A 20,132-nucleotide genomic window follows, 5' to 3' on the forward strand; every position below is an offset into this window, starting at 1 on the left:
TTTGTGTTTTTTTTCCTTGCTAGGAACTGCCAGAAAACGAACTGTTGCACCCTCCACTCAGCATTTGTGTTGTGGACTGGAGAGCCTTTGGTCGGAGCACGCTGGTTGGGACACACACCATCAACTGCCTTAAGCAATTCCTGTATAAGCCTAAAGAACTGCCTGCTTCACCAACGAAAGAGGCCAGCATCGTAGAAATTGATAAAGGTGAGAAGTGCCAAGCTACTGCACCCCAAAAATACATTCTTAAACATACAGCAAATGTCTAAAGGTAAAAAGGTAAAGGTAGTTCCTTGACATGAATGTCTAGTCGTAACCGACTGTAGGGGGCGGTGCTCATCTCTGTTTTGAATCCAGAGCCAATGTTGTCTGAGCTAGATGGACCAATGCCCTAGGAGCCTCTGATATTCTTAACATCTGACAATCTAAGACTGAAACCACTGTTCTGCTGCTTCTTATAGAACTATAATCTGCAGAATTCTATGGGCAGAGAGGATGACTATTAAACCATTTGAAGTCTGTTCTGGTGATAGGTCCAAAAGCTCTCTATATAGGATGCCTATTTTACTGCCTCATCTAATTCTGCATGTGCCTTCGTTTCCAGTTACACCCGCATCAGGTCCGGTTCAATCTCTTCAACCTCAACAGCCACCAACAGATCATGTCTATGTTGATGTGGAACACGGTGCATCCATTTTAGCATTTCCTGAGCCAGAAATAGCACCTGCACCATCACCACCTCCTCTAACAACTCCAACACCTTCACTGAAACCTGCACCATCTTCTACCTCTGATCCTCCAAAAGATGGGAAACAAAAAGTGAGTCTTGCAATTGCTGGTTTCTTTATTTTCGAACTCCTTGCATTTTCCACTCAATGAGGGATGGGTAATGTGGAACACATGGAGCCAGCATCAAGGCTGTTTTAAGCCCCCAAGGGCCCCACAGCCCAATAAAAAAAATGAAAATAAAATTTACTGATTTTTAAAAAAATTATAAGTACCTCCACATCACTTAGGGAGTGTTTTGCCACATCCCTCCCTAACCAAGCGTTTTAGCCCCAGAAGAGGTCTTTTCAATACCAGGAAAGATAGGAGAAGTCAAATTCTTCTTCATTTCCTGGTTTGTTAAAGGCCTGTCCTGGGCCTAAAACATCCAAGAGTAGTCTCAAAAAGTAGCAATATTGCCCCCATACTTCCTAGAGGGTGTTGGGAGATAGATATAGTAAATAATAATAATAATAATAATAATAATAATAATAATAATAATAATTTCACTTTGTCAAAGGTCCCACATGGGGGTAGTGCAACCCACAATCCCTGGAAGTTGGCTACCCTTACACTACACAATATATTTTACCCTATATTATAAGCCAGGGTCCTTAGAACTGTGAGCCTGTGTCCACTGCAACCCTTTCTCTTGATATGGTTCTAAGGATAAGGAGGTGTGTGTTTGTACACACTACCACACACAAGCTTATAGGTTATCTAGATCCTGTTTTATGGACCAGGAATCCGGTTCACAAATTGGAGAGGGACAATGCAGTTTTGTTTGGCAATACAGCTACATGTACAAGCCCTATATAAAAATTTGGCACACTCTATTGCTGCTGTTTTTATGCGTCTTCAAGTTTTCCAGTTTATCATGTTGCTATTCTAGAATTTTTCATGTCAAGATTTATTGATAGGAGGTTTGACTTCCTCTTAAACTGAGGAAGGGTGACTTGCAAAGAATCACTCAACGGGTTTCTATGGCTGAGTGGGGATTCCAAACCTGATCATCGACAGCCCTAGTATAACACTAACTAAATCATGGTGACTCTCAAATACTAACCTCCAATAAATGAAGGCACAATTAAAGGTATTGATTTAGACCTATTCACATCCCTAAACAGTTTGGGACCATAATGTTTGATGGATTATTTCCATTTGTATAAATTTGACTGTAATTTAGCAATCCTGTTACATGCTCTACCACCTAGACAGACCAAGGCTCCATCCGCACAGTACAAATAATCCACTTTGACACAGTTTTAACGGCCATATCTCAATGCTATGGAATTATGGGAATTGAAGTTTTGTGAGATATTTCTGATATTCCCTCTCAGAGAGCTCTGGTGTTAAAACAAACTACATATGCCAAGCTTCCATAGCATTGCACCATGACAGTTAAAGTGGGGTCAAACTGGATTATTTCTGCAGTGAGGATGCAGCCTGGGTCAGTGGCAGGATCATTTTGGTAGCTATGCCATGAAGTGTCTTCTTTATTTGCTATTAGACAGACAGTATAGATTGTGATGTTCCATCAAGCTTCCAATGCTGTGTAATATTTATCCTTGTCAGTTTTAATGTCACACTCAAAATGTATTAATTTATTTATGCTTCTAATGTGATATTATATTTTAAAATATAGCTATATCTATTTCTATATATCTGTGGGTGATTTAAAAGCAAATGAGACTCTTAAGAAGCTTGTTAAGAAGAATGCAATTTATTAATAAAAGTATATATTTACTAGCATTATTAACAAACAAAACTTAATAAATAAGTTAGCAAAATGTTGCAATTTGTGCCTTCTTCAGATACCCTAAAGTTGAGCTGTATTCAATGTATCTGTTTAGATCACACTATTATCAGAATTCTTAAGTGGATGATCCCATAGGGTTTATCATTCAGGCTATCATTCTGGATAGCAAAATAGAGAAATATAGCCATTCTCATCAATCCTATCCTTTTCCTTTCTAGATTTCAAGAAAATCTACCCGACGATCCACAAAGAGAAGAAAGAGAACCATAGCTGATGAATCTGCTGAAAATGTGATTGATTGGTGGTCAAAGTATTATGCTTCTATACAAAAAGTACAAAAGGTAATGGCCTGAAAGTTGCATCACAGAGACAGCAGCTCCCATCTGTGCCAAATTTTAATATATGGAGTGCTGCTTTTTGGGGCTCCAGCCTTTCTCTCAATTGTGTTCTGGAATTATGACTTTAGAGACATAATGGTATTCTATAAATTGGTAATAGTTTCAGAAACCTGAGACATTTAGAGAAATAAAACATTCCACTTTTTTGGGGATATACTCATGGCACCCTACTGGTTTCTATAGAAGTCTTTAGGATCTGATTGTTCCAGGCTGTTTTTCACTAACTCGAAATCTTTCTTTTATGTTGAGATTTATTTTTTTCAAATATTACATATTATTTTTAACTGTGATTAATATTGCATTGCTTTAACTTTTAATTTGTGAACAACCTAGGGAGATTTGCCTGCACAGGTGGAATAAAAATATTATAAGTAACTGCATAGAACTGAAGCAGATTTCTGCTACAGTTGGGTTGTAAATAAAGTGCTCCATTTATATTTATTTTGAAAGGCAAAAGTACTGGATTTCAGCGATGGAAAACCTGGAAAGAGTGAGTAAATTTTTGCATTTGTATTGCTTTGCATGGTTAATAAAGGACATCCATTACCTAGAGATATATTGGTTGTCCCCCTTAATTTATTGTAAATAGCATTCTAAATAGCCCGTGTAGTGAACAGAAGGGCTTTTTCTATTTGTGAAAACAATTTTGATACAGTGGTGGTTCTCATGGTGAAAGGAGGTATGTCAATATTCAGTCCCTCTTTCTCCTATAGTGTCTACTCAACTGCTTCACTGTCTCCTATATGATGCCCACTATCTGAACCTAGTGGACACAGGTAGAAAGGAGACTTGGGGGCAGGGGGAAATTACCTAAATATATTTCTACCTACAGATAAAACTTAGAAAAGTTATTTTTGAGGGCTACATAGTGCCAGCGTGGTGTAGTGGTTTGAGTGTTGGACTGGGAGACCAGGGTTCAAATCCCAGCTCAGCCTACTTGGTGACCTTGGGAAAGTTACATATTCTCAGCCTCAGAGGATGACAATAGTAAACCCTCTCTGAAGAAACTTGCCAAGAAAACCTTTTGATAGGTTTGCCTTAGGCTTGCCATAAGCCAGAAGTTACTTGAAGGCACACAACAACAACAGATACCAAAATTGGGAGCACTGGCCATGGGATCTGGAGAAGCTGTTGTCCAAAAGAGAATTTCTCCAAGTTAAACTGAGAGATGCAGCCTGAGAGCAGAGGTTTTTCTCATGGGAAGACAGGGTCCATTATGGTTATGTTATAGATAGGATCAGTCTGAGATGGTATATCTGGAATATTGTATTTTCATGACCACAGTATAGGTACCAGTTCCACCTCACCTACTGTGGTGATTCTGTAGAGTTGTGTTACTGTGGCATGTCCTTCTCTTAGGATCAGTGAGATGACTCTCAAGCAGTAGATGTGGTGGGATCTCATGATAAGGCAGCAAATGGTTAGTAATTTAAATTATCACCACTGTATCTTATTTATTGAGAACCAGTGTGGTGCAGTGGTTTCACTATTGGACTAGAACTGTGTGAGACTGCTCAGCAGTCGAAACAGACCTAGTGACCTGATAAGTCACAGTATCTCAGCCTCAGAGGAAGGTGAAGCCAAACCCCTTCTGAACAAACCTTGCCAAGAAAACACTGTGATAAGCTTGCCTTAGGGACACTATAAGTTGGAAACAACTTGAAAGAATACAACAATAATGTCATTCTCTGCCAGGCAGAGGTGACTGGTGTATCCACCACTGCAGAAGTGGCAAATGCATTCTTCATTTTACCACTGCTTTTCCTGCAGCTGTTCTAAGTTGAATGGAATCTTTTTCAGAGGCAAACTTCTGAAGCAATAGGGAACCAGCACCAGGAGAGCTCCCATTCAACTTTAAGCATCTTTAGCAGGAGCAGTGATAAAATCAAGAGTAGATCACCGGCAGCAGTGGATCTACTAGCTGCCCTTGCTACCAGGTTGTGGGAGATATCCTCACAGGATTTCCTCCCTCTGGTGCCAGAAATGACTTGACCAGATGAGGATACTATGTACCTTGTCTGTGAGAGGAACAAGATGCCATTTATATAACAAAATGCTGTGAGATGCCCTTGGTCATTACTGACTGTTTCCAATCATCCCACTGTTGCTGTTTCTGCTTAAAGCTGTCAGTGTCAGAAAAGCTCACAGTCTGGAGTCTTTCAATTGACTTCCACTTACCACATGGGAAGCCCCATCTTACTAAGGTACCTCTGTAATGCAAGATGGGAGCCAGCATGATGTAGTGGTTTGGAGAACAGGGTTCGATCCCCCGCTTGGCCATGAAAACCCACTGGGTGACCTTGGACGAGTCATACACTCTCAACTCCAGAAAACTCTATGATAGGTTCACCTTAGGATCGCCGTAAGTCAGAAAGAACATGAAGGCACATAACAAGAATGCAACAGACATAGTCAGACTAACAGCTTCAGGGGAAGTAGAAGTTAATGGTTTCAGTGTCAGTGAGACAGTGAACCTGCTCCAGTTTTTGCCCCTTTAAAGTTTGGATTTGTATGCAGGGTGGATTCACCAACCTCTGGCATCCCCCTCCACTATTAAAGGGGATGGAAGCGCACAACTTATACCTTGTAGCCACTTTACACTTACTTTGAATATGTGAGGAGGTTTGGCTGATCTCCTTCACTCATGTTTTTACCCCTTCATGTACTAATGCACATTGTCCCCATCCTTCCTAATGCAAATCCCCTCTTCCTCCTAACTTCCCTCCTGATACAAATAGTACTGTGGGACCATGTTATCCTCTGGGGTTTGGTCCCAGGATCCCCCACGGGTAACAAAATCTATGGATGCTCAAGTCCCATTCAATACAATGGCGTAGTGAAAAGGTGTCCCTTATATAAAATGGCAAAATCAAGGTTTGCTATTTGGAATATATACTTTTTTATTTTTTATTTAAAATTTTATATACGTAAAAGCTTAAAACAACTCTTCATTACACCATTACAAGGATATAAACCCTTTCTCAGTGTCAGAGAATACACTGAAAATATAACCAAATACTTCTCAAGTTACTTTGCAATCAACTCTCAGCCTCATACATAGAATTCTCCCTCTTCTCTTTTTTCCCCTTTCTGATTGGTTTCTAGTACCTTCGAAGTATAATTCTAATCAGTAATGTCTGGTAGGCATAACAACCGCCAGAATTACACTTGGTGAGAGAAAGTTTATGAAATGCGGGAGATGGACATTCTAACGTGTCACTTATCTACAAGGACATTACAGTAATAGAAGAAGAGTGGGACCCAGAATGTATACTTTTTTGAATATTTTCAAGCCGTGGATGCTTGAATCTGTGGATATAAATTCCATAGATAAGAAGAACCGACTGTATAGTATTCCTGCATTGCTTGGGGTTGGACTGGGTAGCCCTTGTGGTCTCTTCCAACTCACTGGCAAAAATCGGGGTGGGGTGGGTGGTGGTAGTTAAACAGCAAAAATCGCATGAAAATCACGCAATCGCAATTAATATTTTCACACACATCTCAATTAAAGAGCCATTATTCTGGGAATAAACAGACAATAAAGAGCAAGAAATAATTCACAGGATTTCCCCATGAATGATTTGTTGCTGTTTATTGCCTGCTTATTCCTGGGAAAATGACATTTTAATGTGTGAAAATGTTAATTGCGATTGAGCAATTTTCACGCAATTTTCGCTGATTTTCCCATGAATGATTTGTTGCTGTTGTTGTCCCATGAATGATTTGTTGCCATGTGATAAAGTCTTATGATTCTATGTTTTTATGTTTCTAGCTTTGAAGGGAGATATTTATATGAGGATTGTGTTGGGTGGGGAGCTATAATTTCTTCGTCTAGCATCTCCTCTGGCCCTGCCACTACTCAAGGTCATCCATGGCTACTATCTAAAAAGAACAAAACATACACTTTGATGGCCTTCATGCCATTAAATGGTACATGTCTACCACCACTAGTTTAGCTGTAAACATCTGTGTTTAATATTCTCAGTTTGTAGTCTAGATTTGCTGAATCAAGTGGCACAGGACGAATAGGATCATTCAGATGTGTCTTTGAGGGAAGGTTTTTGCTAAAGTGGCAAGACATCATCCACTAAATGCTGATATAATTTGAGTTTTATTCATTTGTCTGGTACTCACACATACATATACACAGAGCACACTACAATTCCATGAATGCAAGATGCATATGACCTAATTTATTGTGAGCCTGTAAGCTCCAGGTGAGTGGAATTTTAATCATTAAATTCACTGGTGCAGTTGAGCTTGTTGGAAATCTAATTATGCAGCCAGTTTGAATCCCACCTGAGTGAAATGCCTGGATAGGTTAGCTAAAAGCCCTTTTAATTATTTTGTGTATCTGTTTTTAAGAGACGTCTGATTTCCACTCAATAAGTTGAAGTTTGTGAAAATAGTTGTTGTTAACCGCTGTCAATCAAGTTGACTTTGACTTATGGTGACCCTATGAATGAGAGACCTCCAAGTCATAGGGTCACCATAAGTCAAAATCAACTTGATTGACAGTGCTTAGCAACAACAATAAGGAAAAGGAACACTGCATTCCAGGTCTTGTAGATTCAGGGTTGTGGCTTCCTTGATTGAGTCTATCCGACAGGAATGGAGTATTCCATTTTTCCTAATGTCGTCTACCTTACCAAGCATTATTGTCCTTTGTAGTGAATCTGAGGTGTCATTCATTGCAGTCTGCACTACCTGCACCCTCTAGTGACATTCCTGGGCATGTCTTCTCATGATATGTCCAAAGTATGACAGTTTCAGCTTAGTGTGTGAAAATAGTGATGAAAATTTCAGGTTCAAATCCTTTTGTGTCTTTACTCTAATGCAAGAGTGGGCAACTATAAGGGTGCTGGGGCCAATCCCATGGTCTGCACCTGCTCAATGATGCAGGAAAATGCCTCAGGTTTTGGTTATATAAAAGACAAAAAAGTGACCAGAATTGACATGGTGTCACCTCTGGTCACCATTATGACTGGTTTGTTGATTTGTGTCTTCAAGTCATTTCTGACTTATAGTGATTCTAAGGCAAAACTAACAAGGGTGGGGTTTATTTTTTTTGGGGGGGGAGCATTTCTATAAAGGGAGTTTGTCATTGCCATTCCCTAATGCTTGGTGAGTATGACTTGGCCAAGGTCACCCAGTGGATTTCTATAGCTGAGCAGGAATTAAATCCTGGTCTCCCAGTGTCTTAGTCCAATGCTCAAACCAGTACACCATGCTGGCTCTTATTTTGATTGGTATATTGCCAAAACCTGAGGTACATTGGGGGGATATTCTAGGGGGTTAGAGGGTGTGGGGGAGTATTTTGGCATTTTAAACATATTTGGAGGGATGGTTTGGATTCAGGGTGAAAATTCCCCTAAATATAGAACCTAAACATTTTAAAAGGGGGGGAAATTTAGGGTATTTGGGGGGACTAGCAGGAGGCTTGGGAGGGCACAAAAATAGGTTGGGAGGCTGTCTGAAGCTCATGGGTTTACTTTCCATGCTCTTACATTAACACAACCAGGGTTTATGCCAGTGTAACTACTTTTTCTGGTGTTGTACAAAGAAGCATCTAGTACCTCCTTGTACCATAGTTTTACCAGACTGCACAAAGACTGGTGAGTAGTGCCCAGATACAGCTCCAGGCCCCCTGAATCCAAATGGCCAACAATTGGCCACGGGGTGCTCTGGGAAGGCTGTCTCTCTCTGCCACCCTGATGGCTATCTTTCCCCCAGATCTCCAAGTAAGTGTACTTGTGGGACTTTACACTTTGCCAGCACCAGATAAGAACTTGGATTCTGTTTTGTTTTTGTTTTTAAAGCAGAGTAAAAACCTGTGTCAATTGATGCACCACATTTTGAAAGTAATGCATAATGTAGTGAAACAAATGGTAACCTTGTTATTTGTGGAGACATAACACATAATGGCGGGTTACAGACCGCCGCTGCCTGCTCCGTGTGGGAGCCGCAGCAGCCACATCGCGCGGCTCCCGCACGGACCGAAAAAGAAGCTCCAAAATGGAGCTTCTTTAAGCGGCGCCTCTATGACGTCACGAGGCACCAGGGGCGGACTCGCGACGTCATAGACGCCGTGACACGTGCGGACGCACAGCGTCCGATACGTAAATATGGCAGCGGCCATGTGGAACGGCCGCTGCCATATTGTACGTACAGAATACGTACTAGGGTTAGGGGGGTGCGGAAGCACCGCCCCTTCCTAACCCTAGTACGTATTCATTACGTACTAAATGGCGGTGTGTAACCCGCCACAGTTTAGTTATTGTTCCTAAATTGTTGCTTTGGGCAAGAAGTCACTTGGGGAAACCCTTTTGGACATCTTTGCACTTTTAAATGTATATTTAAGTAAAAATTTTAAGATAATACTTAATATAAAAAAGAAGCACTGCAAGAAAATGACCCTGGAGACCAGGGTTCAAATCGCCACTCAGCAATGAAAACCCACTGGATGACACACTGTCAACTCTCAGAAAACCTTGTGATAGGTTTGCCTTGGGGTCGACATAAGTGGGAAATGAAGGCATATGAGCAACAACATTAGCATTTTATCTCTCAACAGCAGTTAATAACTTTTTAAAAGTAGCATTCCAACCTCATTCCAGCATGAATAAAAGGTTTTCAAATACCATTTCAGCTCTGTCTAGGATTAGCCCCAACTAATTTGATGTTGGAATGTAGCATTGCAATGCTAGTGCTGATGAATTTGAAATATTTTGCCAAGCCTGAAATTAGGCACCGTGTAAATATCATATTGATATATTAATCTCTATTTTCATTTTTAAAAACAGAGTGAAATATGGGAAAACCAAAAGTAAAGAGTGTTCTGACTGTGCTCCAGAAAACCTAGAGTCATAGAACCATAGAGTGATAGAATCATGGAAGGGGGTTTATGGGCTATTGAGTACCAGAAGCTGCTCAGTGCAGGATCTTCACTAAAGTATCCCTAGCAGGTAGCTATCCAGACTCTTTTTGAAGACAGCTTTCCTACTCGGATGATGTGTGCATATAGGAAGTAGACCCAAGTCTACGAAAGCTTATGCTACAACTTATTTCACACAGTAGATTGTTAGACAGGAGCAAAGTGGATTGCTCGCATCCTTAACCTGTGGCATTTGCGTGATCGGGGGAAAGATTATCACACCCCTTTGCGCTTATCCCATTCTTCTCTCATCCATAAAGAGTAATGGACCTGTCATTTGGTATTAATGGAAACTCCTGTTGATAACATACTGGAAGACCTAAAGATTGTAGTGCATGCACTGGAAACCTTAAGGTTGGACTTCTGCAATGTGCTGTATGTTGCGCTACCTCTGTACCAAGTTCAGAAACTTCAGTTAGTTCAAAACACAGCAGCCAGATTGATTTGTGGGACATCTACGAGGGATCTCGTTACACCAATATTAAAATCACTCTCCTGGCTGCCAGTCAATTTCTGGGCAAGGTACAAAGTGTTATTACTTTCAAAGCCCTACATGGTTTGGGTCCAGGTTACCTACATGATTGCATCCTCCCATATAATCTGCCCCATATGCTCAGGTTTACTAGCAGACATCTATTTATTGTTGTTGTTGCTGTTGTTATTCCAGACTAATAGAGCTATGTCTCTGAATGCTACCCTTATGAGATGTTTGTAAACCTGATTAGTATGGTGCTTTGTCCATGTGTCAGCTGTCTTCTCTGTTTCTGTGTGTGCAAGAATAGAGTAGAGCCAGGGCCCATAGAGTCAGACCTACAGGGATGATGACATCATCTGTGTGTGTGTGTGTGTGTGTGTCATACACACAAAGAGCCTTCTTTGTTCCTTTTGGGTTCAGCTGCAATTCCTGCAGCTACTGAAGAAGAAATGGATATACCCAGCAAAAATATATTCCCGTTGCAGTCCAAAGTATTTGGGAATGTTAGTCTTCAATAGACAAGATATATGAACTCTACAAAAAGATCCATTGCTGGTGGTGATACAAACAGCTAGACTTTTTCACCACACCTTTTGCTTATGGGGAACCTCCTCGGAAGTATTACTACAAAGAGTGCCATAAATCTTTGAGATTTAATCTTTAATGTAGCCTTTATGCAACAATTAAACCCATCCCTTTGTTTTTACAGCCAAGGAGACTTCTGGTCATGTAGCATTAAATATTGAAGATGAGCCAGACAGAAAGAAGAAAGATAAATTGCTCAAGAAGGCAGTGAAAGAAGCTCCTCCAAACCTAGCAACCATGGAGGTAGAGTTTTACTGAGATGATTTCAAATTTGGTAACTTGGATTTCTCTGCTAATTTGGAAATTTGCTAATTTGGAAATCAGAGAATGAGTGGAAATGCTTATGAAACCTAAAATGATGGGTACTAAGTACAAAGCGTCAAGTAGGTGGGGTATGCATGTTACTTTATATAACAGAGTTTTGTGTGCTTTAAAAAGTAAAAGGTTTTAGTTGTCATAAGCTTTCATGGGCTCCAACTCACATTGTGAGATGCCAGGCCTGTGCATTCTACATTGGGCATTGCATGAAATAGGCTGAAGTCCCTGAAAGCTTGTGCAAAATAAAACTGGCTCTTCTTTAAGTTGTCACAAAAACATTTTGTTGTTTAAACATTTTTGTTGTTTTAACGGTTTCACATTCTGTTTTGTTGTCTCTTTCATTGCAATCATTTTTAAAAGCATAAAAAGGGAACACATGAATACGACAATATGAATAGCTGTATAAAAGAGTATCCAGATAAGACAAAATTGATCAATTTAGCATTTTGATTATAACTTGGAATAGGAGCCAAATTCCTTCAGGCACTTGTGAGGCATGAAGACAATAACCATTTCTAATTTTTTCTTGCCAGCTCCTAGCAACATAGATGTTCTATCCAGCTATTATAACTAGCAAATAAATATTGATTTGGTTTCCCTTACACCCGACAGAGTCATAGAATGTTTTGAAATTACATGGAAGCTCAGCCTGTGGTAGGAACCAACTGGTCCATGTAACAAAACAGCTTGTGGAATAAATTGCAAAGATATTTATTTATACAACTGTAAAGAATACCAAAGTGTGGACATTTTGTTCATTGAGTTTTCTGCACAAATCCAACTGTGCATTGTGTCAGAGCACCGGTGTGACATTGGACAACTCACACCCATGCTAGTGGAGCTTGCACAAATACTGTACCTTTCCAGCAACCTCTATCCATTTATTTTACTTAATGAATTCTGTTCTCCTTATGTTTCCATTTGAACAAACTAGTTCTTTGGGTCTTATGGAATATTAAATTATGGCCAATCTTTTCCAAAGATCTATGATGGAGACCTGGAGAGTGAATTTAACAATTTTGAAGACTGGGTGAAAACGTTTGAACTTTTCCGGGGCAAATCTACAGATGAAGATCACAGCAATTATGAGGAAAGGATAATAGGGAAATTTAAGGTACTGTTAAAGGTGGCTTATGTACTTTGATGTGTTGCATGAACATTCGTGTTACTGTTTTATATTGTAGGGGTTTATGCTATGTTTTATATTGTGTGCATGTGTTGTGAGGAACTGCCTAGTTATTCCTATGAGGTATATTAATCAAACTGTTTGCAAGTTTTGTAGTGATGAAAAGTCTGCCATTAGTCTCAGTTTTTGGGAATTGTGAGGAATGGTAGTGGATCTCTCTACAGAGTAAGCATATTGGCAAGACAGAAGATGAAAAACAACCAGTCCCACATCCCTCACACCCATCAGAGAACAAATCAAGTTTAATCTTCTTTGTAAAATATATAAAATAGCTTTTCTTGTAATAGGTAGTGTATAATGAAATATATAGACTGATGGAGGAAAGAGAGTGAATAAGAAAATACCTAAATATTAGAGTAATACAGGAAGAAAATGGGTGTGCTAAAGCAAGCAAGCAAGCAAACAGGAAGGTTTTTTTAATAGCAAATAACAACAGACAATGTAGTGGAGGGCCTTCATCCATCTAAGATTGTCTGTTGTACTGAGGAATTAGAGAGCTGGTGGCACAGGAAGTAAGGCTGTAAAAACTGGTTGCTGGAGGCCCTGTTTGCCTCTCACACATCCACATCTCCATACCTGACTGTTACTATGACACTGGGATTTTATAGGTAATCTTATTGGCCAAGCTCATTCACTTTCACTACAATACAAATAGGAAATAAAGCCTGTATGGGCCTCATTTATGAGGTATAGGTTTTAGTGTCATCATCTATTCCTTCAATGGATGGATCTATAGGAAAGAGTAGGACACTGCTCCTCCAGATGCTTTTGGCTGATAATCAATCTTAGCCCATATAACCCGTAATAAGGCATTATAGAGAGACAGCATGGTGTAGTGGTTTAAGCATTGGACTGTGACTCTGGAGTCCAGGATTTGAATCCCAACTTGGCCATGGGAACTCACTGGGTGATCTTGGGCAAGTCACATACTCTCAGCCTTACAGGATGGCAATGAATAAACTTGCCAAGAAAAACCAATGATTGGTTTACCATAGAGTCACAGTAAATTGTAAATGACTTGGAGGCACAAAACAACAACAACAACAACAACAAGGCATATATAAAGTCGAAGGCTTTCATGGCCAGCATCCATAGTTTTTTGTGGGTTTTTTGGGCTATGTGGCCATGTTCTAGTAGAGTTTCTTTCTGACGTTTTGCCAGCATCTGTGGCTGGCATCTTCTGAAGATGCCAGCCACAGATGCTGGCAAAACATCAGAAAGAAACTCTACTAGAACATGGCCACATAGCCCGAAAAACCCACAAAAAACTAAGGCATATATAAGTTTTGCAATCCCAAAACATCTAAAGTGCTACAGTTGTTCACTCCTGATCTAAAGGAAAAGGGCATTAATCTGGAGATATCTCAGTGGTCTTAGTCTGAGAGCTTCCAATATAGTAGTTAATAGTTTTGTTAAGTACTCTCTTCCTTTGAAGTGGTCCAATTAATGCAATACCTTTTGTTGTTAGAAAACTGAACACATTGTTGGAAATGTTTGTGCGATACTAGAAAATAAAATCATTTACAGGAAATGAAGAAGAAAGCTAATATAATAGAATATAACTCCTTTTTGAGATAAGGGCTGAATGCAATTTCAGCATATAATGATTGCATGCATGATTCCCACTTATGTGATTTCTGTATTCTGATAGGGCTGTTTCTGTATATACAAAAGTCCAGAGGATTGCTGCCCAGGAGATGGAGGCCAGCTGAGAATTCTGCAGGGTTTACCTCCAAATCACTCTGTAAAAGTTCTAATCAGAGTATATATTGTGGCAGTAAGTATATACTGTATATGTACATTCTTCAGTGTAAGTTAGGATTCCTTTTTAAAAATGATTTCCTACATAAGAATGAGCTCAAAGAGTAGACAGAATCTATCAGCCAAAATGACTCAACCAACCTGCATTGGTCTTTCCATAATTGAAATCCAAATACCATTTTGAATATTATTGTTTGAACAGGGAAGGAAATGGAACATGTCACTCATTCTTCTTCCTTCTCTTGCTTTTGTGATCTTTGAACAGAATAGCTGTATGTATAATAAAGATAAAAAGCATCAGAACTTTGCACATCTTTACCCCCCCCCCCATATATTCTGAGCCGAAACATTTGCTAATGCAACCAGAATTTCTCTAATTTGAACACCTCCTTTGGAGAGATAATCAGGCTATGCTTTTTGGGAGTAACAAAGGAGAGGGAGAGGGAGCATATACTACGTGTGCTTCTTGTTCCCCTCTTATTTTGATTGTACTGAAAACCAAACTCAGTATTACCTTTGGAAACCTTAAATGGCAGAGTTTATCACTTACTAAGTAATTCTCTTTTCTGTTTCTGTAGGCATTTAATCTTAGTCCAGCAGACCCAGATGGCAAATCTGATCCTTACATTGTACTTAGACTGGGGAAAACAGAAATTAAAGACCGAGACAATTATATTCCCAAACAGCTAAACCCAATTTTTGGAAGGTCAGTACAGTGAGATTTGTGTGATGTTCCGCACTTAATCAATTGGTTGTGGACTTTTTCTTTCTCTCTGTTATTCTGGACAAAGTACATTTGTTAAACACTGATTCATGTCTGTTTAGATGCTATGAAACCTACTGATTAAATCTTGACAATGTCTCACATTGTGTAATTGCAATTTACTCAGCTCTTACACTCTTCCAGTATCTTCCAGAATTAGTTTTTTTTCTAGATCTCTTTTCATGTACTATTACAGATGACCTTTCTCTCTGCATTACTGATTATGTAAGTGCTGACCATTCTCTAACTAAAACTTTTAGATATTTAGCTCCTTTATGATTAAAGATGTCAAAAAAGAGAGAGAGAGAAAGAGAAAAGAAAAGAAAAGGGTTTCAAAAGGGGAAAGAAAAAAGGGGGGCTAATATCAGATATTCCTCAAACATTCAAATTTCAGAGGTATGTTTTGTAGTTCAGTATGGGACATACCATGAAACCCACTAGGTGACCTTGGGCAAGTCACACTCTCTCAGCCTCTGAGGAAAGCAAAGGCAAACCTCCTCTGAAGAAATCTTGCCAAGAAAACCCATGATAGGGTCACCCTAAGTCAGAAACAACTTGAAGGCACACAACGACAACAACAATGGAACATACCACCCCCTGCAGGAACATGGAGGGCACAACCCCCATTTTTGCCCTTCACCTATCCCCCCCAAATTGAGCGAGTTAAAAAAAAAAAAAAAGCAAATAGTACCTTCAAAGTTTTTGATAGGACCACGACTGGCCATTTAACTAGATTTGAAGAACTTTTTGCATCCTCAGAACTGTTCCGGTCCTTATCAGGCTTTTCCCCTAAATTTTAAGTGACTAGATTATCACTTCCCATTTGATTAAAAAGCCTTGTCTTGGCCTTAAAAATGTAAGAGGAGCCCAAAACACACTATCCAGCATTTCACAGATGAAAACTATGTGGCCAAACAACATCAGTGTGTGGTCAAGATGACAAAAGTTAGTAATGAGGAAGAAGAGACAAGCTAGGAGAGGCTGCAGCAGTTTGCTGTTGCCTGAGTCTACAGGGAAGAGCAAGTCTATCCCTTCTCTCCTCTTCCTAATGCTAAGTTGATTTGGTACAAACTAGTATTGCAATTCGAACTCAATCTTAAGCAATTGAAGTAAACTGAGGACAAAGAAGAAAAGTGGGATGTGGAGGGAGAAACTAGGACATTTTAAAAGCATCTGAAAATGTGGGATGACAGGATTAATCAAGACAAGGCCCTCATGCACAACAAAATGGCCAGTAGCAGTCCCCAATGGCTTTACAGGACACTATTTGCCATTTGGGGGCAAAACAAAAGAAATCAACCTACTGAATCTGTGAGGGATGTGCAAATAGGCTTGGGATAAGTGGAAAATAGGCTTGGGGGCTACATGTGTTCCACAGCCATATTTTTCCCACCCAACTAGAGATTATTCTGTCTACATAGCAAGATATCTGAAATGTGGATAATTGTGGAGAAGCAGGAGTATTCCTTTCTTTAGACTGAGGTATTCAACCCAAATGCTAATGACCAAAGCGGCAAATTGTCAGTCTGAGTGTAATATTAATATCCTCTTGTCATGCCTACTGCATAACTTCCTTGACCCGTAAAATAGAAAGGACTTGCTGCATTGACTCAAAGTATCAGCTGGATAAAATTTTAAAAGTGGTGGAATTTGGAACAAATGGTTATGGTTTGGGTAATAAAGGAAAACAAGTGTTGGAGCTACATTTCCAAATTAATCTCCCCAAACTAAAAAAAAAAAAGGTAATTCGTGCCTGGTTTTGTAATCCCACTCCTTGGTGAAAAGATTCACTGAGGAACTCTGGCATAATAGTGTCCCCATAGATGAAATTCTTCATTCAGAATTCATCCTAAGTAGTCTAAATCAGCAATTGCAAAAACTGTTTATGTAAACAAACTGATCTCTACAGGATTAGAGATAATTATTAAACTACCGGTGTTTAAGAAAGTCAACAAAATTGGTCCTGATCATGACCTGACCAATAATGATTGGCATTAATATTTGTGCCAGTACATAGAGCAGATTTGAACAAACCTGTGACTCCGCCAGATGTTGTCATTCCATAAATTGTAATAAGTTTTGCATATTTGTATTGGTATAAAATGATTAAGTATGGTAAGGAGCATGTCTGAAGATTGAGTGGCAGGTGTAAAATGTTGGGTAGAGTCTATTTTGCATATCGATGGTGATTAATTGAGAGAGTGAGTGTGGGAGGCACTGTGGGAATGACATGGTGACAATGAAGATGAGTGTCAGATAGACTTAGGGGTTTGAAAGGTAACAGAGGGGGCTTTGAGTTTGAGATTATGAGGGAGATTGAGAGAGAGAGAGAGAGAGAGACTGTGTGAAAGAAACTGTGTTACATAGTTAAGGCCTAGGCTGAGATCTCTCTATGAATCTCTGCATGTGGAATTAGGCATTAATTGTACAGAACAACCCTTATGTTGAATGACAGTGTTGCGCACCTGAACCAAGACAGCAATGCGCAACTAAACACAGAATCAAATATACAAGGGCAGTCATGAACGATTTGCAAGTGCATTACATAATGGATGGAGCCGTTCCACATTGGACAAAAGTGTCTATCTGCTTCCTTAACAGGCACCCGCAGGATCTTGGAATATTATTTTCGTACAATATTAAAATAAATGAATACTGCAATTATAAATGTTTCTGTGCTGGAGAGTAAAGACTAAAATAATATACATACAATATCTAATGTTTACTGTTTGTTTTTTATTGTAACCATGCCTACTACCTCGTTAGTATATTTAGCAAAAGTAGAACGCAAGAGCCAAAAAAAAACAGGTTTATATACCAATTTAGCAGAAGTGGATGCAGTGGTGATCCTGGTGGTGACAGTACTCTAGGAAGAGGGTGAGGATTTGAGGTGGGATAGCTATAGATGTATATTTTGCACCCCTTTCATAGAAGGATATCATCATAGCTTCCAAAAAGAGAAATCTATTTTTTTATTGAGACCTCTAAAATGAAGCTATGTGCCACTGTGCAATGTGCTGTGTATGCTTGACTGAGGGAAATATTCATTGTAAATCTGCTAATGAGTAAACCTAATCCAAATGATTTCCCCAAGGTCATCAATGTCTTGTTTCATCAGGATAATAGAGAAGATAGACTTGCTACATAAATTTGTTGTGGCTTCACAGATGTCAAGAAGAGTGTCGAAGTTAATGTGGCAAACTGTAAAAAAAATCCATGTGAATTAGCCATATTTCTTTGTCTCCTCCAGGGAAGCATCTATATAGTATTTCCCTCTGAATCTGACTTGCTGTTTTTATTAACTGTTGTTTTGTGGAGATAGTAGGAATATTCTCCCACGTGAGGCTCAGACAATAAATTCAGGAGTTCATAAAGCCTGGCTCAAAGTGAGAAGCAAGCTTTAAAGGCGCTGAAAATTTTCTTTAGCTTGTATCAAATCTGTTTCTACCCCAAGCATGGCTGTCACCCTCACCTGCTGAATATACTCCCTGCCCTGCTGAAACTTGTTGAAGAACTCCATTTGCTGTAATTTCACAACCTTGTTCTGCTGTTAGCCAGCATGAACAGGTGTGGGAGTAGGAGGAACCTCCTTCCTTTCTTCTCCTCACATCACTAAGAGGAGAAATGTACTTGATGCATGGTAGTGGTGGAGACAATGGCCTGGATGGGCAGAATCGATTCAGGATTATTGGGATTTTTTTTCTTTCTGAAAGCAGAAGAAAAGTCCAAACCAATCTGAGGAAAACACCAGAGAGGTTCCTGATCTCTGCAGCTGTGGGATGATCTTTTGAATTAAACACTGAAACTCATTCAGACACATCTTAATACAGTGTGTCCTTGGTATCTACTGGAGTTTGGTTGCAGGACCCCCTGTGGATACCAAAATCCATGGATGCTTAAGTTCCATTAAATACAATGCCATAATAAAATGGTGTCCCTTATATAAAATGGCAAAATCAAGGTTTGCTTTTGGGAATTTATATTTTTTTTAAAAATAGATTTTTAACCATGGATAGTTGAATCCATAGACAAAGAATCTGTGGATACGTACAGCCAACTGTAACTTTAACACCTCAGTCCTAAACATCTCTACTGAAAAGCAGTGTTGATTTATTTCATTGGGACCTATTTGTGAGTAAATATATTTAGAACAGCAGCTGTATTAATGATTCACGTGGCATAATTTTATCAATCTTTTTGCATCAGGTCATTTGAAATTCAGGCAACTTTCCCTAAGGAATCCCTGCTCTCAGTGGTGATCTATGACTACGACCTGATTGGTTCAGATGACCTTATTGGAGAAACCAAAATTGATTTGGAAAACCGTTTCTACAGCCGGCACCGAGCTACATGTGGGTTACAGAGTCAATATGAAATGTAAGATTCTATTTCAATATGAATCAATACAAAATGTAAGATAGCCTTTGAATAAACAGCACATGCAGGTCTGGTCAGTCGACTCTAATGGAAACTAGACCCTTCTCTGTCAATGGCAGTGCTGTAGATCTCATCAGAATCAAAGTTTAGCCAATTTGAGTAATTTTAGTCTCAAAGGAACATTAGTCTACAACAATCACCACTACAGATGTCCATCCATCCATCCCAAACCATCTTCTCTAATTCTCAGTGAAGGATACAATGCCTGGCGAGATGCTACCAAGCCAACTGAAATCCTGACCAAGCTCTGCAAAGATAACAAACTGAGTGGGCCCTACATGCAACCTGGAAAGATACAAATTGGAGACAAGATCTTTACTGGCCAGACAGTCTTCCAGGAAGATGAGAATGGTAAGTATACTGTGACAGACAGACAAACAGATAGATAGAGGGAGGCATTGGCACCTATAGTACCAACAGCATACATCTGTGCTACCAATGTTTTGTCAATCTGTTGTACTGTTGGTTTTTTGGGCTATGTGGCCATGTTCTAGCAGAGTTTCTTCCTGACGTTTCGCCAGCATCTGTGGCTGGCATCAAGATGCCAGCCAGAGATGCTGGCGAAACGTCAGGAAGAAACTCTGCTAGAACATGGCCACATAGCCCAAAAAACCCACAAAAAACTATGCATGCCGGCCATGGAAGCCTTTGACTTGATGTTGTATTGTTGTATTGATTGTAAATTGTACTAAGTGTCTTTTAAAGTTGTAATCTCGCCTCGATCCATGGGAGAGGCGGGAGGTATAAATAA

At 39.6% G+C, this 20,132-nt stretch overlaps 1 protein-coding gene across 1 annotated transcript in view; it reads left to right on the forward strand.

Moving 5' to 3' along the window:
* Positions 1–20,132, forward strand: part of FER1L6 (fer-1 like family member 6) — a 125,312-nt gene that overhangs the window by 86,716 nt on the left and 18,464 nt on the right. Inside the window, exons 25-34 of the mRNA XM_089518947.1 lie at positions 24–207; positions 605–819; positions 2,743–2,865; positions 3,373–3,412; positions 11,041–11,159; positions 12,217–12,348; positions 14,072–14,197; positions 14,760–14,887; positions 19,151–19,321; positions 19,572–19,732. Of these exons, the coding sequence (XP_089375073.1) occupies positions 24–207; positions 605–819; positions 2,743–2,865; positions 3,373–3,412; positions 11,041–11,159; positions 12,217–12,348; positions 14,072–14,197; positions 14,760–14,887; positions 19,151–19,321; positions 19,572–19,732 (1,399 nt within the window). The remainder of the gene's footprint in view (positions 1–23; positions 208–604; positions 820–2,742; positions 2,866–3,372; positions 3,413–11,040; positions 11,160–12,216; positions 12,349–14,071; positions 14,198–14,759; positions 14,888–19,150; positions 19,322–19,571; positions 19,733–20,132) is intronic.

The sequence above is a fragment of the Sceloporus occidentalis genome, unplaced genomic scaffold (genome assembly GCF_023333645.1).
Source record: "Sceloporus occidentalis isolate IW3139 unplaced genomic scaffold, rSceOcc1.0.p SCAF_3, whole genome shotgun sequence".
NCBI classification, from domain to species: domain Eukaryota; kingdom Metazoa; phylum Chordata; class Lepidosauria; order Squamata; family Phrynosomatidae; genus Sceloporus; species Sceloporus occidentalis.